This window comes from Ovis canadensis, chromosome 26 (genome assembly GCF_042477335.2).
Source record: "Ovis canadensis isolate MfBH-ARS-UI-01 breed Bighorn chromosome 26, ARS-UI_OviCan_v2, whole genome shotgun sequence".
NCBI classification, from domain to species: domain Eukaryota; kingdom Metazoa; phylum Chordata; class Mammalia; order Artiodactyla; family Bovidae; genus Ovis; species Ovis canadensis.
The window spans coordinates 49816774-49841480 of record NC_091270.1 but is presented as its reverse complement, the minus strand read 5'-3'; the positions used below and the strand labels follow the sequence as shown (position 1 = coordinate 49841480).

General features: G+C 37.7%; 1 protein-coding gene across 1 annotated transcript in view; it reads right to left on the bottom strand.

The window, feature by feature from the left end:
* The window catches only part of LOC138430922 (disintegrin and metalloproteinase domain-containing protein 5-like), a 94852-nt gene that overhangs the window by 12614 nt on the left and 57531 nt on the right, over positions 1 to 24707 (bottom strand). Inside the window, exons 11-14 of the mRNA XM_069572945.1 lie at positions 21623 to 21718; positions 6837 to 7032; positions 2466 to 2556; positions 1633 to 1852 (exon numbers count right to left, since the gene is read on the bottom strand). Coding sequence (XP_069429046.1) covers positions 1633 to 1852; positions 2466 to 2556; positions 6837 to 7032; positions 21623 to 21718 — 603 coding nt within the window. The remainder of the gene's footprint in view (positions 1 to 1632; positions 1853 to 2465; positions 2557 to 6836; positions 7033 to 21622; positions 21719 to 24707) is intronic.

Genomic DNA, 24707 nt, shown 5'->3' with positions numbered 1-24707 from the left:
AGTCAAGTAGGCATTAAGAAGCATTACTACAAACAAAGCTAGTGGAGGTGATGGAATTCCACCTGAGCTATTTCAAATCCTAAAAGATGATGCTTTTAAAGTGCTGTATTCAATATGCCAGCAAATGTGGACAACTCAGCAGTGGCCACAGGTTTGGAAAAGGTCAATTTTCATTCCAATCCCAAAGGAGGGCAATACTAACGAATGTTCCAACTACCGTAAAATTCTTCTCATTTCACATGCTAGCAAGGTAATGCTCAAAATCCTTCAAGCTAGGCTTCAACAGTACGTGAATTGACAACTTTAAGATGTACAAGCTGAATTTAGGAAAGGCAGAAGAACCAGAGATCAAATTACCAACATCCACTGGATCATAGGAAAAGCAAGAGAGTTCCCAAAAAACATCTAGTTCTTTATTGACCATGCCAAAGCCTTTGACTTGTGGATCATAACAAACTGTGGAAAATTCTTAAAGAAACAGTAATAACAGACAACCTTACCTGCCTCCTGAGAAATCTGTATGCAGGTCAGGAAGCAACAGTTAGAACTGGACATGGAACAATAGACTGGTTCCAAATTTGGAAAGGAGTACATCAAGGCTGTATATTGTCACCCTGCTTATTTAACTTATATGCAGAGTACATCATGTGAAATGCCCGACTGGATGAAGCAGAAGCTGGAACCAAGATTGCTGGGAGAAATATCAGTAACCTCAGATATGCAGATGACACCACTGTTATGGCAGAAGGTAAAGAAAAACTAAAGAGCCTCTTGATTAAAGTGGAAGAGGAGAGGGGAAAAGTTGGCTTAAAACTCAACATTCAGCAAACTAAGATCATGGCATCTGGTCCAATCATTTCATGGCAAATAGATGGGGAAACAGTGAAAACAGTGACAGACTTGATTCTTGGCAGCTCCAAAATCACTGCAGATCGTGACTGTAGCCATGAAATTAAAAGACTCTTGCTCCTTGTAAGAAAAGTTATGACCAACCTAGACAGCATATTGAAAAGCAGAGACATTACTTTGCTGACAAAGGTCCGTCTAAGTCAAAGCTATGGTTTTCCCAGTAGTCATGCATGGATGTAGAGTTGAACTATAAAGAAAGCTGAGCACCAAAGAATTTACACTTTTGAACTGTGTGTTGGAGGAGATTCTTGAGTCCCTTGTACTGCAAGGAGATCCAACCAATCCATCCTAAAGGAAATCAGTCTTGAATACTCATTGGAAGGACTGATCCTGCAGCTGAAGCTACAATCCTTTGGCCACCTGATGCAAAGAACTGACTCACTGGAAAAGACCCTGATGCTGGAAAAGACTGAAGATGGGAGGAGAAGGGGATGACAGAGAATGAGATGGTTGAATGGCATCACTGACTTGATGGACATGAGTAAGCTCTGGGAGTTGGTGATGGACAGGGAAACTTGGCATGCTGCAGTCTATAGGATCACCAAGAGTGGGACACGACTGAGTGACTGAACTGAATGAACTGTGCACTTACAATAAAAAAATTTTATGATAAATGACACCTCTATAAGGCTATTTTAAAATGCATTGGTTGGTATATTATCAAAATCAGCATAAGTATAAAATATAATTGTTAAAACACTTAAAATTTTTACTTCTAATTACCATTCCAGGGCCACATATAGTGCCATCTTCTACAAATGTTTTATCTCTGTCTTCAGGTCTTTCAACTGTGGTAAATGTATCTCTAGGTAACCTCTCAGCATTCAGAAATGCTGATGTGCATATTTCATCTCGTAAATGCGTATAGATCACAGATAAATTTGCTTGTGATATTAAAGTTTTATGTGGCCAGGCACAAACTAATTTTCCACACAATGTGTGACTAAAAGCATAAAGAAGAAAAAAAACTATTATTTACAGAAATAAAGTAGATTGCTGATACAGCTAACTTTAAAAAGTATTTTGATAATTTAAATCCAAATTTCAAAAGTTTTCTGTAAGTAAATTTTAGGAGCATATTGATTCACGTATGATGTGGCTCTCTGTGTTTCGTGAGGAAATGTAGCAAGGGAAAAATAAACCATTTTTGAAATCTGACAGCCCTGATCTGTTCTATATTAGCTTCTGAAATTTGAGCAAGTGATTATTGGTGCTCCATTTTTTTTATTAGTAAAATGGGATAAATGATTCTAACTACAAACATTTGATATATATAAATATACATTTAAATACACAGTATAAATATAAGTATATATAAAGGACTTCACACAATGACTACCTCATCCCATCAATAGACATGATTTTATGGTCATTGATATAACATTATAGCTATTGAACACATGTTATCTGTAGGAAGTAGGTAATATTGTTCAGCTCAGATCATAAAACAGAGAAAACCTGTTATAAAATGGCATTTTAGTTTGTACATGTATTCCAGAATCTTAGCAATATACAAGCTATATTCCAAACAAAATTATAATTCTCTAAATACATACCTAAACTCACAAATATTTCTGCCACAGTTTCCATATCTATCTCCTCTTGCATTTACTTCATCAAAACAACTAAAAGGAGCACCTCTAGCCCCTAAAAGAAAAAAGAAATTGTACAGAAAAGGTTGACTAAATTATTATGACACGAATAACCACGTTGGTATGATCACTCACTTAGAGCCAGATATCCTATTGTGTGAATTCAAGTGGGCCTTAGGAGGCATTACCACAAACAAAGCTAATGGAGGTGATGGAATTCCAGCTGAACTATTTTAAATCCTAAAAAGATGCTGTGAAAGTGCTACACTCAATATGCCAGCAAATTTGGAAAACTCAGCAGTGGCCACAGGACTGGAAAAGGTCAGTTTTCATTCCAATCCTAAAGAAAGGCAATGCCAAAGAATGCTCAAACTACCACACAATTGTTCTCATTTCACACACCAGCAAGGTAACAATCAAAATCCTTCAAACTAGGATTCAACAGTATATGAACCGGGAACTTTCAGATGTACAAGCTGAATTTTAAAAAGGCAGAGGAACCAGAGATCAAATCACCAACATCCACTGGATCATAGAAAAAGCAAGAGAATTCCAGAAAAACATCTAGTTCTGCTTCATTGACTATGTTAAAGCCTTTCACTGTGTGGATCACAGCAAACTGTGGAAATTCTTAAAGAGATAGGAATACCAGACCAACTTACCTGCCTCCTGCAAAACCTGTATACAGGTCAAGAAACAATAGTTAGAACTGGACATGGAACAACAGACTGGTTCCAAATTGGGAGAGGAGTACATCCAGGCTATATACTGTCACCCTGCTTATTTTAACTTATATGCAGAGTACATCATGCGAAATGCCAGACTGGATGAAGCAGAAGCTGGAATCAAGATTGAAGGGAGAAACATCAATAACCTCAGATATGCAGATGACACCACTTTAACAGTAGAAAGCAAAGAAGAACTAAAGAGCCTCTTGATGAAGATGAAAGAGGAGAGTGAAAAAGCTGGCTTAAAATTCAACATTCAATAATCTAAGATTTTGGCATCCAGTCCCATCACTTCATGGTAAACAGATGGGGGGAAACTGGCCACAGTGACAGACTATTTTCTTGGGCTCCAAAATCACTGTGGAGAGTGACTGCACTCATGATATTAAAAGACACTTGATCCTTGGAAGAAAAGCTATGACAAATCTATACAACATATTTAAATAAAACAGAGACATCACATTGCCAACAAAGGTCCATATGGTCAAAGCTATGGTTCTTCTAGTAGTCATGTATGGATGTGAGAGCTGGACCATAAAGAAGGTTGAGCACTGAAGAACTGATGCTTTTGAACTGTTGTGCTGGAGAAGAGTCTTGAGAGTCCCTTGGACAGCTAGATTAAGCCAGTCAATCCTAAAGGAAATCAACCCTGAATATTCATTGGAAGGGCTGATGCTGAAGTTGAAGCTCCAATAGTTTGACCACCTGATGCAATGAGCCGACTCGCTGGAAAAGACTCTGGTGCTGGAAAAGACTAAGGGCAAGAGGAGAAGGGGGCACAGAGTATGAAATGCATCCCTGACTCTATGGACATGAGTTTAAGCTAACTCCGTAATGGGAAACCTGGTGTGCTGCAGTCCATGGGGTTGCAAAGTGTCGGACACAACTGAGCTATGAAGAATAACAAAAACACATACAAGGCAAATCTGAAGGAATTTTCAAGGTAGACGATGGGTGCCCATGGGAGTTTTTAGTACAGTTTACACACCAACCTGAAGAGGGTGAGCTAGGATGAAGAATACATTAAAAAGAGTTGTCATAGGACCATACTATGAATTATCCCATGTAAGGAAGCATTGCTAGCCCATTAGTTTCCTGGGGCTGATGTAACAAAGCATCAAAAACTAGGTGGCATAAAATAACAGAAATTTGTTTTCTCACGGTTCTTGAGACTAAAGTCAGAAGCCAGGATGTGGTCAGGGCTGTCCTCTCTCTGAAGTATCTAGAGGAGAATCCTTCCTTGTCTTTCCTAGCTTCTGGTGTTTACTAGCAATCCCTGGAATTCCTTGGCTTATTGATGTATCACCCCAGTCACCTGGCCATCTTCTCACTTTGTTTTTAGATTGCTTTCCCTCTTGAATGCCCAAATCACCCCTTTTATAAGGGCACCAGTCATACTTTAGTAGCACCCACTCTAATGACCTTACTTTCACTGGATATTCTCTGTACAGACCCCATTTACAAATACACCCATATTTGAGCTACTGGGGATATTAGGACTTATTGAAATAAATTTCTAGGCCCAAGATGGAGCCATTCCTGGTGAGATGCCAGGTCAGCAAACCAAGACGTAGATAACTTTCATGGTCCTATAAATACTCCCCTTGACCAGAACACAGTATGTCCAGCCAGCCAAACCCAACCGCCAAGAAGCTGTAATGATTTCTTTGTTCTAAATAAGGTCTGATATGCAATTCCAGTCAACTGGTGGAAGCCAAATACTTTTCTCTTACTCCCTGATTGCCTTCTTTTATACAAGCTCACAGTCCTGTTTCCTTGTTTCATAGTTCCCTGGACTCCTGAGAGGGAAGATTGTCTGCTTCATGAAGCAAAAAAGTAAAACTTGCTTAGATCAGCTAAATGGTACTCTTTGAATATTTTAACAGACTTAACATATCATTTTGAGGGGGACACATTTCAACCCATAACAGGAAGATTCTCATCAATCTTATTCCATGTACTTTAAGGTTTCATAGAGTTCATTCTGAAATTGTTATCATTTTGTTTACCTCTTTTTTCATTTTATACATTTTGTCTTTTACAGAATTTTCATGACTTGGAAGAGTCATCCTGGAGTTGGTGTCCAGAGATCATTTTGAACCATGTTATTGCTCTGCTCTCTTGAATGTATTAATATAGTGCATGGTGATTTGGCAGTTTCTCTTCACATTTTTAGGAAAATGTTTAGAGGAAAAATAGAAATCAGCTAAAGTAGAAGTCAAACAATTATCTGATGAGGTGGATCATAAGCTCAAACTTCTACATAAATCCTACATTCCATGTATCTCCTAGGGGTTCTGCTTCTCTGATCAAACCATGACTGATGCAGTTGACAGAGAAAACAGCAGTTCAAGCTCTGAAAATCATCATGATTTTTTTGTTTTTAGAACCAACCCATCAACAAACTGAATCATGTATGATTCTGAAGGATAATTTGATATATCACAGAAAATAGATAAAGCATCAGAAATGATATGATCCAAAGCTGTGTTCCAGCCAGCTTTTGCTGGGTAGCTGTTTCTCTTCTGTATCTGACTTAACAGTCAATGATCTGCTTCAAATGAGCCATTTGTCATTGACTATAAACCTGTTCTGCTTTTGTTGCAGATACCACATAACAAAATAATGATTAATAAATATCCAAGTAGACAGAAGGACTGAAGAGACATTTTCCCAAAAGGGAAATGTGAATGGCCATCAAATGCTGAAAAGATGTCAAAGAGAGAAATGCAAATAAAACAACAATATCACCTGGCCAGAATGGCTATCATCAAAAAGAACACGAATAACACATACTGGAGAGAATGTGAGTAAAGGAATCCTCATGCACTGTTAGCAGCAATGTAAACTGGTGGAGCCACTCTAGAAAACTGTGAGTGTGTATGTTGCTTCAGTTATATCCGACTCTGTGACCCCATAGACTGTAGCTCACCATGCTCCTCTGTCCATGGGATTCCCTGGCAAGAATACTGGAGTGGGTTGCCATTTCCTCCTCCAGGGGATCTGAAGATTTTTCTCAGAATCAAGAAAATTTTACTTCCTTTAACACTAATATACACTGGGCCTATACGTAGTATGGGCTTCCCAGGTGGCACTGGTGGTAAAGAACCTGCCTGCCAGTGCATGTAGACATAACAGACATGGGTTCAATCCCTGGGTTGGGAAGATCCCATGGAAGAGGGCACGACAACCCGCTGCAGTATTCTTGCCTGGAGAATCCCATGCAAAGAGGAGCCTGGTGGGTTATGGTCTATCAGTTCAGTTCAGTTCAGTTGCTCAGTCAAGCCCGACTCTTTGTGACCCCATGAACTGCAGCACGCCAGGCCTCCCTGTCCATCACCAACTCCCAGAGTTTACCCAAACTCATGTCCATTGAGTTTGCGATGCCATCTAACCATCTCATCCTCTGCCGTCCCCTTCTCCTCCTGCCTTCAATCCATATGGTCCATAGGGTCGCAAAAAGAGTCAGACTCGACTGAAGCAACTTAGCACATACATACATAGTATACACTTATTTTAAAATCACACTTACATTTTTTATAGCATTAAATAACACCACTTGGGATAATCAGAATTTAGAAACTACAAGGAAAACTGTGGTCATTACCTTCTCCAATTAATCTGCTACAGTGTTTGTTAATAGACCTACACCGTCCGCCATAACAGTAGGCGTCACCCGACTCACAAGTCTCTCCATTACGTGCGTAAGTGTCAGGCGCACAGATTGATTGATTCCCATTACAAAATTCTTCAAAGTCACATTCATCAACTGCTTTCCTACAAAGTGTATTAACTGGTTTTATCTGGAGGAAAAAAGAAACATAAGAAAAAATTATACATCAATGATACCCAAGTTTTCTTTCTCTTCAGGCTTGAAATTTCCACCCATTTTTCCCCCAGTAGCTAAGAGCAATGAGCCAACTGTCTTCCTGTTAACTATGTAAGTGCTGCACAGACATTTATGTGATTGAATTTACTGTGCATAAAGGAGTGGGTGTTGATGGTGTGAGATACAAGAAACTGAATGGTAAGGAGACTATCATAATTATTAAAAAGTAAGAAAGTAGAGATAAGGAACAATTATAAAAATTGCTTTCAACTCACTAAGAATATACTCAACATGTGCAACCTCCAGCTTCTCCATACGCCATCCATAAGCAGAAAATAAGCAATCATTCACAAAACACTAAATATGCTTCATAAACATTTAGAAAAAAGTTTGAAGGACACACAAGAGAAGGTTTGTTTTACATACCACATTGAAAACAACTATAAAAAATGACTTGCCCAATTATATATCTCTAATCTCTTCAGTGCTTACTATTAGCTCATAGATTCAGGGTGCCCTTTATGTATATCTACTTTTGCAAACAAATATCTAAATATCACCACTGCAAAGCCTTTCACTCAGCCCAAGCCCCAATACCTCATGGCTATCATCAGTATCTTACACAAACTAAGCCAAAATTTTTCCAGCTTCAAGGTCCTAGTTGTTGTTCAGTCACTCAGTCGTGTCCGATTCTTTGGGACTCCATCCATGGACTGAAGCCCCAGCTTATATAACATTTACTGCCACACCTCACAAAAAGAGTTTCTGGATACTTCTCTTATTGTCAGCAAGTATCCACTACCTGCGGCAAATCTGACACAAGTTCTTCAAGCAATGGGTGGGAAGACACAACACAGTATTTGTGTTGCCTAAGCTTATATAGTTAACATTCAAATCAAAACCAATAATCAAAATAGTTTCTAAAAGAAAACACATATAAATGTAATGAGAAGGTATTCTATTTGCTTTTTCAGAGTGCAGACTTTTTTCTTTACAAATGTGTATAATTGGCAATCTTCTTTTTATTCTAATTTCTTTTTTTAACCATTAAAACTTTATTGCATAGCTGTTTAAGGATCATGGAAAATATGAGGAGAAAGTACAGAGATTTTCCTTATAACCTCTGCTGCATACAACCAAGCACATGATGCGTTTGTTGCAGTTGACAACCTTACATTGACACATCATAATCACTCAAACTCCATGTATATTAGAGCTCTTTCCTGCTGTTTTACATTTTAGGTGGAGATAAGTGAGCACTTGCAGTGCCCTAAGATGACACCACCCTTATGGCAGAAAGTGAAGAGGAACTAAAAAGCCTCTTGATGAAAGTGAAAGTGGAGAGTGAAAAAGTTGGCTTAAAGCTCAACATTCAGAAAATGAAGATCATGACATCTTGTCCCATCACTTCATGGGAATTAGATGGCGAAACAGTGGAAACAGTGTCACTCTTTATTTTGGGGAGGCTCCAAAATCACTGCAGATGGTGACTGCAGCCATGAAATTTAAAGACACTTACTCCTTGGAAGAAAAGTTATGACCAACCTAGATGGCATATTGAAAAGCAGAGACATTAGTTTGCCAACAAAGGTCTGTCTAGTCAAGGCTATGGTTTTTCCAGTGGTCATGTATGGATGTGAGAGTTGGACTGTGAAGAAAGCTGAGCACTGAAGAACTGATGCTTTTGAACTGCGGTGCTGGAGAAGACTCTTGAGAGTCCCTAGGACTGCAAGGAGATCCAGCCAGTCCATTCTGAAGGAGATCAGCCCTGGGATTTCTTTGGAAGGAATGATGCTAAAGCTGAAGCTCCAGTACTTTGGCCACCTCATGTGAAGAATTAATTGACTCATTGGAAAAGACTCTGATGCTGGGAGGGATTGGGGGCAGGAGGAGAAGGGGACTACAGAGCATGAGATGGCTGGATGGCATCACTGACTCGATAGACGTGAGTCTGAGTGAACTCCGGGAGTTGGTGATGGACAGGGAGGTCTGGCGTGCTGCGATTCATGGGGTCGCAAAGAGTCGGACACGGCTGAACCAACTGATTCACTGACTGAACGTCCTTCACGCTCTTCCTATTCATCTTCTCCTCCGTGCCTGACAACTACTGATCTTCTCACTGTCTCTAGAATTTTCCTTTTCCAGAATGTCATATAGTTGGAATCATACAGTACATAGCTTTATTAGAGGAGCTTATTTCACCCAACTTCTTCAGTATTTAAATACCCAGTTCCTCAAAAGTTATTTGAATCAAGCTTTATCATTGTACTTGCTTCCTTCATTACAGTGGGTTTATTTTTCTTTCCATGGCTCTCTTAATTCCCAAATAACCTTAATTTTTTAAACCTTCTGACTCCTTGTTTCACATCATTTTCTCCTAAAATATTTTTGTTTTTTTGTCGTTCTACATATATTTTTATTCTTGCCAAGACTGTCAGTCTGTATATAAAATGTATAATCTGGGTATAGAAGTGTGTCACTTTATACAACTGAACTAGGGATGAGTGGGTTAAATTTATTGTTTCTGACAATTACACCAGCCTTAATTGCATAGTAAAAAAAATTACTGTATCAGAAAAATTATAGCCTGGGCTATATCCCTTTCCATAATTGGGCTCAGAGACTAATTAGAATCATAAACACTGCCCCCAGTCTCACCAGCAGTTATTCAGGTATCCCTGTGGGCATGTGAATTTGGTTTCTGAGGCAGAAAATGTATTCCCTTCTGGGCACAGTAATGACTCTACATCACTATACTAGCTGTTTTCAACAACTTGATTAATTTTTCAAGTTACCATTAATATGAATAATTAATACTATACTATGATCAATAATGGAAAAGAAGAGGAGAGAGGTATCAGCAGAATGGGAAAATAGGTGATTTTCAGACTGTATATACCATGAATAAGAACACCTTTGTGGGAGCCATAGAATCCTGCCCCCCTCCAAAAAAATTTCCAGTCCCCTGGAGAGTAAAAATATCTGTGAGTTGATGCACTGAAGTGGGTGAGAAGAACAGTTGCACTTCACCCACATCACCTCTCACCCAAGGTGGCCTGTGATTTCTCCTGCGGAGGAAAGTGAAAGTGATATGAGAGCCGGGTTTCCCCAGCCTCCTGAGACACTGGCCACGAAGCCCACTTTCATCCTACCCGACCCAGAACACTGAGGGAAATGGCACTGGTTGAATAGTCTGGAGACACCTTATTTCCTGGGTTTCTTGATTTCCCAGGCAAGAATACTGGAGTGAGCTGCCATTTCCTTCTCCAGGGGATCCTCCCAACCCAGGGATCAGAAGCTGGGTCTCCTGTATTAGCATGCAGATTCTTTACCACTGAGCTACCAGGGAAGACCCTGGAGACACTGAGGAATAGGGAAAAGGGATGGGAGCTTACAGCAATAGTGTGTGGAGCACAACAACCAGCATCCTAAGAACTGGCTCACAGGCTCTTGCCAATAGGATGCCTCGCCTGAGGACACACAGCTCAGGCGTTCCACACATCCCACACTCTCCGGCAGATGGTGCACGTGAATCCCCAACAACTTGGTGCACATGGATGTCAGCAGCTGGCTGGAACCTCCTAACTCAGAGAAGGTGCGCAACTTTGAACACTTCAAGGCACTACCTTGGGGAAAATAAATGGGAGGCTTTCCACATTCATACTGGCTTTGCAAGACTGAGAGAAAGCATACAATCCTAATCTTTCCCACTGTGAGGGAGTGAGACGAATGGAGTAAACACACCCACAGGAAAGGTCTGAGAGACGCTCTGAACTCTAGCTGGGCTAACTTCTTTGTCTCCCAAGGCCAGCTGGTTAACACAGGAGGAGATGGCGACTTCTTCAGATGCAAAGACAGCAATGCCAAGACTCAAGGAACACAGAGAATCAAGGAAACAAGATACCACCAAAGAAACAAAATAAATCTCTGTGGAAGACACCCCAAAATGGAGATGTACAAACTGCCTGACAGAAAAATTAATCATTGTAAGTTCAATGAACTATAGGAGAGAACAGATAGACAAATAAATAAAATCTGGGAAATAATACATGGGCAAAATGAGACATCGAACGAAGAGTTTTGGGGTTTTTTTTTTTTTTTAAAGGAACAAGATAAATTCTGGATCTTAAGAATAAAGTGAACTGACAATTTTCACACAAAAGCTGCAAGGGCACAGTTGATCAAGCAGAAGAAACAATGAACTCATAGACAATTACTTGAAATTATACAGTTGGAAGAACAAAGAAGAAAAAATACAGAAACTCTGTGGTATTTCTGGAACGTCATCAAAATAAACACTGTATGCATATGTTAGTCCCAAAAGGAGCAAAGAGAAAGGGCAGGAAACTGACAGAAGAGGAAACAGATGTACCACAAGGGAAGCCACATAAGACTGTAAGACTACTGAACAGAAGCCTTGTAGCATGAAGCGTGGGAGGGTAATTCCAAAGAAAAGCATTTGCCAGCTAAGAAAACTATATCTAGCAAAGCTGTCCTTTACAAATGAAGAAGAGATAAAACTTTACCAGGAAAACAAATGTTGAGGAAGTTCATTGCCACTAGACCTCTCTCTCTCTCTCTCTCTCTCACACACACACACACACACAATGCCCTCTGAAGAGAGTTCTTTAAGTCAACATGAAAAGATGCCAGTTAGCTTCATGAAACCATATACGAGTATAAAAACCATTGGCAAAAGTAAGTATTCAGTAAAGTTCAGATGCTCCAATACTATACATAATAGGCACACATGCTCAGTTGCTTCAGTGTGTCCAACTCTTCGTGACCTCATAGACTGTAGCCTGCAAGGCTCCTCTGTCCATGGGATTTTCCAAGCAAGAATGCTGGAATGGGTTGCCATGCTCTCCTCCAGGGGATCCTCCTGACCCAGGGATTGAACCTATGTTTCCTGCACCTCCTGTGTTGAAAGCAGATTCTTTATCCACTGAGATATCTGGGAAGCCCTGTATACATAATGTGGTGCTATGTTAATCACTTATAACTCTGGTATAAAAGTCAAAAAATAAAAGCATTAAAAATAACTAGAACTGCAACAATTTGTTCAAGGATGCACTCTATTAAAAATGTTATAATAGCATTAATAGCATGAGATGTGAGGGGAAAGAAGTAAAAGTGTAGAATTTTATATGAAATTGAAGCTGTTATCTTAAATAGCCTGTTATCACCATAAAATGTTTTTATAAGTCTTGTGATAATCACAAAGAAAATACTTTTAGTCAAAACACAAAATATAAAGAGAAAAGAAACAAGGCATACCATCACACACACAAAAAATCATCACAAAGTAAGAAAGTAAAAGAGGAAAAATGGGACAAAAGAACTACAAAATGTACAGAAAGCAACACTATGGCAATAGCAAATCCTTCCTAGTCAAACATTACTTTTTTTTAACGGGCAAGTGTTTCTTTTAATTATTTTTAATATTAATTTATTTATTTTAATTGGAGGCTAATTACTTTACAATATTGTAATGGTTTTGCCATACACTGACATGAATCTGCCATGGATATACATGTGTTCCCCATCCTGAACCCCCTTCCCACCTCCCTCCCCATCTCATCCCTCTGGGTCATCACAGAGCACCAGCCCCAAGCACCCTGTCTCATGCATTGAACCTGGACTGGCAATTTGTTTCACATATGATAATATACATGTTTCAATGCCATTCTCCCAAATCATCCCACCCTCGCCCTCTCCTACAGAGTCCAAAAGACTGTTCTATACATCTGTGTCTCTTTTGCTGTTTGAAAGTAAATAAATTATATTCAACAATCAAAAGACACAGTAGGCAGATGGACTAAAAACAAGACAACTATATGCTGCCTACAAGAAACTCATTTAAGCCTTCAGGATACAAATACACAAAAAGCAAAAGGATGGAAATAAGTAGTCCATGAAAATGGCAAAGTGAGCAGGGGGCACACTTCAGTTCAGTTCAGTTGCTCAGTTGTGTCCAACTCTCTGCAACCCCATGAACCGCAGAACGCCAGGCCTCCCTGTCCATCACCAGCTCCTGGAGTTCACCCAAATTCATGTCCATTGAGTCAGTGATGCACACTAACATCTGATAAACTATCAGATAAAATCAGATAAAAATATCGGAGGGCACACTAATATCAGATAAAATAGACTTTAAGTCAAAAACTCTCACAAGAGACACAGAAAGTTATTATATAATGATAAAGAGATAAATTCATCAAGAGGATATAACAATTACAAATACATATGCACCCAACCTTAGAATACCTAAATATGCAAAGCAAATATTAACAGAACTAAAGACAGAAAGTCACAAACAGTAATAATAATAGGTGACTTCATTACCACACTTTCAATATTGGCTAGATCATCCAAAACAGAAAAATCCATAGCAAAACACTAGATTTGAACAACATTACATATCTAATGGGCCTAAGAAACATACAGAGAATGTTCCATCCAGTAGCACCAGAATACACATTCTCTTCAAGTACATGTAGAACATTCTCCAGGATAGAGCATAGGCCAAAGGCAAGTCTTAAAACATTTAAAAAGACTGAAATCAGATCAAGCATCCTTCCAACTTGAAGAAACAACCAAGCTCAGAGTTAGCAGAAGGGAGGTAATAATATATATTAGAGCAGAAATAAGTAAAATAGAGATTTGAAAAACGATTTAAAAAATACATCAAAGAAAACTAAGAGCTGGTCTTTTTGAGAAGATAGAATTGGCAAACTTTTAGCTAGGCTAACAGAGGGGAAAAAAGACAACTCATGAAATTATAAATGAAAGAGGAGGCATTACAACAGATATCACAGACATACAAGCGCTGATAAGAGACTATAATTATATACCAACAAATTTTATAAACTAAGAGAAACCTAGAAATAACCTTCCAAGACTGAATCATGAAAAATTTGGAAATCTGAACAAACCTATAATGGGCAAAGACACTAAATTAGTTATCAAAGACCTCCCAAGAAAGAAAAGCCTGGGATGATCTGACAGCTTCACGGTTGAATTCTATCAAACAGTTGAAGAAAAATTAAGGCCAATCCTCCCTAATCTCTTAAAAAAAATTGAACACTAGAAAACATTTTCAAACTCATTTTGCATGACCAGAATTACCCTCAGAACAAAGTCAGGCAAAGACATCTCAAGGAAAAAAAACTTCATGCCAATGAAAACAGATGCAAAAATTCTCAACAAAATACTAGCAAACCAAATTCAATGGCACATTAAAATGTTCATATGCCATCATCAAATGAGATTTAGCCCTGGGATCCAGGTTTGCTTGAACATACATGAATCAATAAATGCAATATACTACATGAACAGAATGAAGGATTTAAATAACGTGATCATCTCAATAGACATAGAAAAAAATAATATAAATTTGTTAATAACTCTAACAAAAGCTAATATATTTTCATAATAATAAAACTATCAACTTAGCTATAGGAAGGAATGCACCTCAACATAATAAAGGCCACATAGGATAATCCCACAGCTAACAAGCCAAGGACTCCCTCTCTCACTACTCCTATTACACTTAGTACTGAAAGTCCTAGCCAGAGCAGTGAGTCAAGAAAAAGAAATAAATTACATTCAAACAATTTCTGTTTGCAGATGACAACATCCTATATATAGAAAAACATTTTTTTAAAAAAGACTTCACCAAAAAACTGTTGAATAAAAATGAATTGTGTAAAGTTGCAAGATACAAAACCAACATACAAAAATCAGTTGTTTCTTTACAGTAAAAATGAACTATCTACAAAAGAAATTAAGAAAAAAAATCCTACTTATAATAGCATCAAAAATAATAAAATGCTTAGGAATAATGCTAATTAAGGATATATAAGATCTGCACACTGAAAATTAGAAGACATTGAAGAAGGAAATCCATGATGAAAAACTGATTTTTCTTTGTGTCTTTTGTAATAAATAAATAATAAAACAATAGTCACAAGTATGCTATATGCTGAGTCCTTTGAGTTCTCTACTGATTCATTAAACCTAGAGACAGTACTGGGGACCTCTAAGAAAGGACAGAATTGTCATCATAACAATTCTGAGTCTTCCAATCCATTCACATGGAGTATTCCGTCACTCACTTAGATTTTTTTTTCTTTTTCTCACAAATGTTTTAAGTGTATTTCTTTTGCATTTCTTTTGTTAAGAGTATTCCTGGGACTTCCCTGGCAGTCCAGTGGTTAAGAATGTGCCCTGAAATGCAGGGGATGAGGGTTCCATCCCTGGTAAGGAAACTAAGATCCCCATGCCAAAGAGTATCTAGAAAGTCTGAGTGCCTTAACAGAAGAGCGAAGATCCTGTGTGCTGCAACTAGAACCCAACACGGCCAAATAAATAAATAAAATGTTTAAAAAGACTCTGCTTTAAAAAAAAAAAAAAGGAATATTCCTAAGTATTTTAATGCTGCTGTGAATGGGATTTTAATTTCACTTTCAGATTGTTCATTGCAATTACATAGAAACTCAATTCATTTTTGTACTGTGACTATGTATCTTATGATTTTTTATAAACTCATTTAATTGTTTTAAAGGGTATTTTTGGTGGATTCCTTAGGATTATTATATATATGCCGGAGAAGGCAATGGCACCCCACTCCAGTACTCTGGCCTGGAAAATCCCATGGACGGAGGAGCCTGGTAGGCTGCAGTCCATGGGGTGGCGAACAGTCAGATACGACTGAACGACTTCACTTTCACTTTTCACTTTCATGCATTTGGAGAAGGAACTGGCAACCCACTCCAGCGTTCTTGCCTGGAGAATCCCAGGGACGGGGGAGCCTAGTGGGCTGCCGTCCATGGGGTCGCAGAGTCGGACATGACTGAAGTGACTTAGCGGCAGCAGCAGCATTATATATATGCAAGATCATGTTATCTGCAAAGAAAGAAAGAGAGTTGCACTTCTTCCCTTCCAAATTGAATGTCTTTTATTTCTTTTTCCTTACCTGACTGTACTGTCTGAAGTCTCTAGTACAGTGTTTAATAGAGGTAATGGAAATCTGTATTCTCGCTTTGTGTTTGATTTTAGGGGGAAAGGACTCAGAATTTTGATATTAGTATGATGTTAGCTGTAGGTATTTCATAGATGCTCTGTGTAAGATTAAGTTCCTTCCTATTTATAACTTGAAGACAATTTTATAAATGAGTGGTTATTACATTTTCTACTTTTAATTAATTTTTATTGGACTATAGTTGTTTTACAATGTTGCATCTTGTTTCTACTGTACAGCATAATGAATCAGCCATATGTATTTGTTGTCATTGTTCAGTCGCTTGGTCATGTCTGTCTCTTTGCAACCCCATGGACTGCAGCAAGTTGGGCTTCCTTGTTCTTCAACATCTCCCAGGGCTTGCTCAAACTCATGTCTGTCGAGTCAGTGATGACATCCAACCATCTCATCCTCTGTCATCCCCTTCTCCTCCTGCCTTCAGTCCTTCCCAGCATCAGGGTCTTCTCTAATGAGTCAGCTCTTTGTATCAGGTGGCCAAATATTGGAGCTTCATCATCAGTCCTTCCAGTGAATATTCAGGATTGATTTACTTTAGGACTGACTGGTTTGATCTCCTTGCAGTCCAAGGGACTCTCAAGAGCCAGACATATCTCCTCTCCCTTTCAGAATTCCTTCCCATTCAGGTCGCTACAGTGCATTTAGTACAGTTCCCTGTCCTATACACAGTATATTCCATTAGTTATATTGCTACATCATTTTTCTGCATATTGTGAAATGATCATGTATTTTATTTTCCTTTATTTAAATAATATGGTGTACTACATTAATTAAATCAATGTGCACTACTGAAATAAATCCCTCTTGGCCATGGTGGCATTCTTTTCATACATTCCTGGATTCTGTTTGTAATTTTAAAAGGATTTTTGCATCAGTATTTATGAGAAATATTAATCTGTAGTTTTCTTGTGAGGCATTGGTATTAAGGTAACACTGTCATCTAGAATGAGTTTTAAAGTATTCCTCTTTCTTACATATTCCGGGAGAGACTGTGGTGTGTTGTATACCACACAATACACAATACACCATACACCAATACACAATGTTATCAAACATTATTATTTCTTCTTTAAATGTTTGACAATTTTCACCAGTGAAGATATCCGGATCTGGGCTTTACTTTGTGGAAAGATTTTAAGTTCCTAACTCAATTTTACACTTGCCTATTCAGAATTTCTATCTCTTCTTAACTCAGTTTTGGTAATTTGCATCTTAGGAATTTTTCCATTTCACATAAATTGTCTAATTTGCTTGAATATACTAGTTTAGTATATTTTCTTATAATTATTTTAAATCATGTAAGATCCGTATGGATTCTCCTCTTTCATTTCTAATTTTGGTGATATGTTACCTCTCTTTTTTTCATGGTCTAGGTAAAAGTTTGTCCATTTTTGCTGATTCCTTTTGAAAGAAGCAACTTTGGTTTCACTGATTTCCTCTCAACCATCATTATTTCTTTCATGATGCTGACTCTGGATTTAATTCTCTCTTTTTTGTACATTTATAAAGTACAACCTTATAGAATAGTTTATTTAAATATTTAGATATTTCAATATATTTGAGTATTTAAAGCTAAAATTTTCCCTCTAAGTACTGCTTTAGCTGTACACCTCTTGATATGTTGCTTTTTATTCAGTTCAAAATGCCTAATGTTTTAATATTATTTTTTCTTTGACACAGTGATTATTGAGAAGTGTGTTTTTTAATTTCTAGTATTTGTGGATTTATTAAATTCCCTTCATTTGTTAATTTCTAATTTAATTTTGCTGTCATCAGAGGGCAATCTTTGCATGATTCCAGCCTTTTGAAGTATACTGAGACTGGTTTTACAGCCTAGCATGTCCATCCTCAAAGATATGTATTATTATAAATAATACATATTCTGCTGTTGCTGGGTGGAGTGTTAAGTAGATGTCAATTTGGTCCAGTTGCTTGATAGTGTGGTAAATGTTTTCTATATCTTTTCTATTTTCAGCATAGTTGTGGGAGACCCTAAGCCAGCCCTAGCAAAGCTTAATCCAGATTCCTGACCCATAGAAACTGTGAGGATAATTTAAGTTTGGGGATAACTTGTTAAGCAATAATAGATAAGTAACATACCATGACCTTATAAAACTTGGCCCTCGTCTACATCTCTGACCCCTTCTGTCCTACCCTCCACAAAACAGGATTTGAGGCAAAACTTATAAGATAATGCTTCATTAAGGTTTGGGAGACTAGATAGACAAAAGCAAAACAAATAAATATAATTGGTACATGACCAAAGCTTAATCAAAAATTGTATGTACTTTTTCTTTCAGGGAGGTTTTCCCTGGAAATAATACATGAAACATGGCATCTGAAGTCAATCTGTCACTAGAACTGAGCAGAAAACCATAGCCAAGCATATTGAGATTATCCCATAGACTCAGTCCAGTGTACCATCTCCTACCACATTGCTATAGCAAATCGAGTGATAAATTAAATAGTCGTATTTCAATGAATTCTTACAGAGTTTTATTTCATTGCCTATAAAACGAGATAGTTTACAAAATGTCTGACTTGTCAACCACATTTTAGAAACATGTATAACAGTCTTCTTAAATAATCATTATTTGAATCAGCGTTTCCAACAAAAAAATCCATATTTTGGAAATCAATATGAATTAGACATTTGTTTTTTAATCAGAAGCACTGAAAAACATGGCTTAACAATTCTGAAGAAGCACATAAACAAGGGCCAATACACTCTTTCCTTATCCATCATTAAACTTGAAGAGCATACCACTTTTATTCCTTTATTGAATTCCCAGTTCAAGATCTTTCTATTGCTTCTTTTTCTTGAATCTTTTTCGCAAATTCTTCTCTTTGTCATTTATGTATTAACTCAAATGTCACTCCCTAGAGTGACATTTTCTGTTTAGCTTGGCTAAAATACACTCTCAGTCACTCTATTATATTAGCTTACTTTATTTTTAAATCATTTATCATTATACAAAGCTGTATCTTTAATGTTTGTTTGTTTGAAGATTTATTCTCTGCAATACCCACCAAAAGACCGTGTGGAGTAAACTATTTTCTAAATTAGTGAATGAGTGAACAGTTTCAAGCTGCAAACAGACTGTAAATGCGTATCAGCTCATAGCACCACTCTTCTATTTCATCCAAAGTTCACTGACTTTTGGTCTGTATATTTTTGTTGTTATTTTTTCTGTTCTTCACTGCTATACATTACTTTTAGGGATATGAGTAAAGTAGAGTGATGTTCAGCTGTCACATTTAACTGGAACCAATTTTTCTTTGATATTGGTTAAGAAATCACTGTGTTTTCAGTCCTATTTATTTTTCTCCACTTTTCCTTCTGCTCTAATCCTTGTATTTAACTCTACCTTCTCTTTTATAAGGCATTTTAAAATTAATTAATTTATCTATTTTCAGCTGCACTGGGTCTTTGTTGTTGTGCATGGGATTTCTCTAGTTATGGCAAGCAGGGGCTACACTCCAGTTGGGGTGCATTGGCTTCTCATTGTGGTGGCTTCTCTTATTGTAGCACATGAGCTCTAGAGCATGGGGGCTTCCATAGTTGCAGCGTGAGAGCTCTCGAGTTGCGGCACACAGGCTTAGCTGCCCTGCAGCATGTGAGATCTTAGTTCCCAGACCAGGGATCAAACCCGTGTCCCCTGCATCAGCAGGTGGATTCTTAATCACCAGAGCACCAGAAAAATCCTATCAACTGGTGGGCTACAGTTCGCAGAGCTACAAAGAGTCAGACACAAATGAAGTAACTTAACACACACACACACACACATATCTGTTAAGGGGTTAATATCCAAAATATATAACAGGCTCATATGACTCAATATTTTTAAAAAAACAAGCAAGCAAGCAAACAACTTGATTTTAAAATGGACAGAGAGCCTGAATAGGCATAATTTCAAAGAAGATATATGGATGGCCAACAGGCACATGTAAAAATGCTCAGCATCACTAATCAGGGAAATGCAAATAAAATTTCACAATAAGGTATCACCTCACACCTGTCAAAATGGCTATCATCAAAAAGACAACAAATTGCAAGTGTTTACGAGGATGTTGGAGAAGGAAATGGCAACCCACTCCAGTGTTCTTGCCTGGAGAATCTCAGGGACGGTGGAGCCTGGTGGGCTGCCATCTATGGGGTCGCACAGAGTCAGACACGACTGAAGCTACGAGGATGTGGAGAAAAGGGAACCCTGGCACCCTGTTGGTGGGAATATAAATTGTTACAGTCACTATGAGAAACTGTATGGAGGTTTCTCAAAAAGTAAAAATAGAACTGCTTTGATCTAGGTTATATATTTGAAGGATATAATACCAGTGTCTTGAAGACATAGGTATACCCCCATATTCATTGCAGCATTACTCACCATAGCCAAGATAAGGCGATGACCTAAGTGTTGAGCAATAGATGAATGTATTCAAAGAAATGGAGTGGAATAATATTCAGCCATAAAAAAGTAAGGAAATCTTGCCATTTGCAGCAACAAGTAGGGACCTTGAGGGCACTATGTTAAGTGAAATAAGTTAGACAAGAGAAAGACAAAGATTGTATGACCTCACATGTGAAAAGTTAAAAAGCCAAACTCCTCATATTGGTGGTTGCCAGAGGATGTGGGATAAAGAAAGTGGGAAGATGTAAGTTAAGGATACAAAATATCAACTATAAAATGGAAAAAAAAAAGAAAAGAAAAACCGTCTAGGGTTCTAATACACTGCATGGTTAAGAATAATGTTATTATCTACTTGAAAGTTGCTAAAACTGTAAATCCTAAGTGTTCTCAGTATGTGAAGCGGAGGATGTGTTAACTAACCTTATTGTGCTCATCATTTCACAAATCAAACTTACAGCAATTTGTTACACTGTATACCTTAAATAATGTTACATATAGATTATATCAATAAACATGGGGCAAAAAATCATGTTCCTCCTCCAATCTTAAGAATGCATGCCATTTACCCTGTTCAAGAGTATATTTCTTACCCCTTGGGATGCCAGTAGATTGTTCTGGGTGCTGGGCAATTTTCAGGGATTCATTAAATGCTTTTTTTTTTTTAAGGAATCGAATGGTTGTAACAGTATCTGAATGAATTCTGAAGGAACAGGGGTTTTTACCAGAATACAGTAAAGAGAAGTCAGCCAATAAAAAAAACTAATCTAACCTCCTGCACTCATGTGAAGTAGAGTGATAGAAAACAAGAACTTAATAAGGTTGTCCAAGATGTATGTTGATCACAGAGAAACCCCAATGAGTACAAGAAGGATTTGTAACAAGGTAAACAAATGGAAAGTCAAATCAGGAAAGAAAAAAGTCAGGCATTATGTACAGGAGAGTCCTGGATATGATAGGTTACAAAGTAGATTGAAGGGTGACAGGGCTCCAGTGCTGCTTGGACAAAATATTATAGGAAGGACTAAATATAGTATTGAGATGTTTTCCATCTCCTTGAAACAAGTATCTCAAGAAATTTAATACTTAGATATTATAAAATACAGTTTGCCTCCTACCTTGCAACTCGATGAACAGCATTCCCCCGAACCACATACTGCATCATTTTTCTTTATACATAATCTAGCATCACAGCAGCCTGGATGAGTACACGTCTGTAAACAAATGCTTTGTTACTCAATCATGTATGACTAGGTACACTCCTACAAAAGTGCAATACAAAATTTATTTACAAAGTCTAAGCATGTCCTAAAATCCACAGCTTGAGTAATTCCTTTCTTTATCTGAGACTTACTGAAATCAACATCTCATTCAGTAGTTTGTGAAAGAAATGTGTCATTTCACTATATTCAATATAATTGGAACAATATTAATACACTACTGAGGGGCCAAAACCTTACAGGAAATAGTTATTCTGTATCTTGTTAACTATCATTTTCTTATATTATCACTTTCATAATAAATGTTTACATATGGAATGTCTCTGATGTGAAGCTGTCAAACAAAACCTCAAACCTCTGTCCCCTCAAAAGTGGTCCAGAAGCCAGGCTGGTCTATCCAGACCTCTGATTTCACTGGGAGCTGGCCCCATATGCATTTGCATTTTATATGATTCAGTGTCTTAGATAAATTTTCCCAGTTATTTCAATAACAAGTTTGTTCTAAACTCTGCAATTTACTAACATTAGAAGTTTGAGTTTCCTGCTGAGTTTCCTGTCTTTTTCCTTACTGGTATTTTAGTTGGTATTTTCAATAAACAGCTTCACCACAGGCAGCAATACTATATTTTAAAAAGGTTATTTATTTCATATATTGACTCATGTAATCCTGTACTGACAGTTTAAATATACCTTTCTTAGCTTTATTTTCCCCTTACTGTCTCTTTGAATCAAAAGTTTGGTTATTCTTAGTTTGGGGGGTTTGTCTTCTTCAACACAACTGTATTTGCAAGGGCAGACTTTCTTTTTTAAATTAATTTATTTATTTTAATTGTAGGCTAATTACTTTACAATATTCTAGTGTGTTTTGCCATACATTGACATGAATCAGCCATGGGTGTACATGTGTCCCCCATCCTGAACCCACCTCCCTCCCTATCCTATCCCTCAGGGTTGTCCCAGGGCACCAGCCCTGAGCACCCTGTCTCATGCATCAAACCTGGACTGGCGATCTATCACATATGGTAATATACATGTTTCAATGCTATACTCTCAAATCATCCCACCTTCTCCTTCTCCCACAGAGCAAAAGTCTGTTCTTTATCTCTGTGTCTCTTTTGCTATCTTGCATATAGGGTCATCATTACCATCTTTCTAAATTCTATATATACGCATTAATATACTATATTGGTGTTTTCCTTTCTGACTTACTTCACTCTGTATAATAGGCTCCAGTTTCATCAACCTCATTAGAACTGATTCAAATGCCTTCTTTTTAACACCTGAGTAATATTCCATTGTGTATATGTACCACAGCTTTCTTATCCATCCGTCTGCCAATGGACATGTAGGATGCTTCCATGTCCTAGCTATTGAAAACAGTGCTGCAATGAACATTGGGGTACACGTGTCTCTTTCAATTCTGGTTTCATTGGTGTATATGCCCAGCAGTGGGATTGCTGGGTCATATGGCAGTTCTATTTCCAGTGTTTCAAGGAATCTCCACACTGTTCTCCATAGTGGCTGTACTAGTTTGCATTCCCACCAACAGTGTAAGAGGGTTTCCTCTTCTCTGCACCCTCTCCAGCATTTATTGTTTGTAGACTTTTTGATAGCAGTCATTCTGACCAGCGTGAGATGGTACCTCATTGTGGTTTTGATTTGCATTTCTCTGATAATGAATGATGTTGAGCATCTTTTCATGTGTTTGTTAGCCAGCTGTATGTCTTCTTTGGAGAAATGTCTGTTTAGTTCTTTGGCCCATTTTTTTTATTGGATCATTTATTTTTCTGGTATGGAGCTGCATGAGCTGCTTGTATATTTTTTAGGTTAATTCTTTGTCAGTTGCTTCATCTGCTATTATTTTCTCCCATTCTGAAGGCTGTCTTTTCACCTTGCTTCATTTGGCAAAGGCTTTTAAGTTTAATTAGGTCCCATTTGTTTATTTTTGCTTTTATTTCCAATATTCTGGGAGGTGGGTCATAGAGGATCCTGCTGTGATTTATGTCAGAGAGTGTTCTGCCTATTTCTTCTCTAGGAGGTTTATAGTTTCTGGTCTTGCATTTAGATCTTTAATCCATTTGAGTTTATTTTTGTGTATGATGTTATAAAGTGTTCTAGTTTCATTCTTTTACAAGTGGTTGACCAGTTTTCCCAGCACCACTTATTAAAAGATTATCTTTTCTCCATTGTATATTCTTGCCTCCTTTGTCGAACATAAGGTGTCCATAGGTGCGTGGATTTATCTCTGGGCTTTCTATTTTGTTCCACTGATCTATATTTCTGTCTTTGTGCCAGTACCATACTGTCTTGATGAGTGCAGCTTTGTAGTATAGCCTGAAGTCAGGCAGGTTGATTCCTCCAATTCCATTCTTCTTTTTCCAGATTGCTTTGGCTATTTGAGAGTTTTTGCATTTCCATACAAATTGTGAAGTTATTTGTTCTAGTTCTCTGAAAAATACTGTTGGTAGCTTAATAGGGATTGCATTGAATCTGTAGATTGCTTTGGATAGTATACTCATTTTCACTATATTGATTCTTCCAATCCATGAGCATGGTATATTTCTCCATCTATTTGTGTCATCTTTGATTTCTTTCACCAGTGTTTTACAGTTTTCTATATATAGGTATTTTGTTTCTTTAGGTAGATTTATTCCTAAGTATTGTATCCTTTTCATTGCAATGGTGAATGGAATTGCTTCCTTAACTTCTCTTTCCCTTTCTTAAGCAGAGAATGCTCTGGCTATTTCAAAATGTTTCCTTTTCCTCTCCTTCTGCCAGAAACATAAGACTTTTCTCCAGTATTCACTGTGACAACCAGTTCAAGTTTCTGCAGGTAAAGTGTGAGGGCCTTCCTATGACTCTGTTCCCAAGGAGTTTTAAACTATGAGTTCACATTAAGCCTCCAGAAATTTGTCAATTACAGTTCAGGTTTTCCTATCCAGATGTTGGTTCCCAAAAGGTTTTAGCTTGTGGCTTACTATTC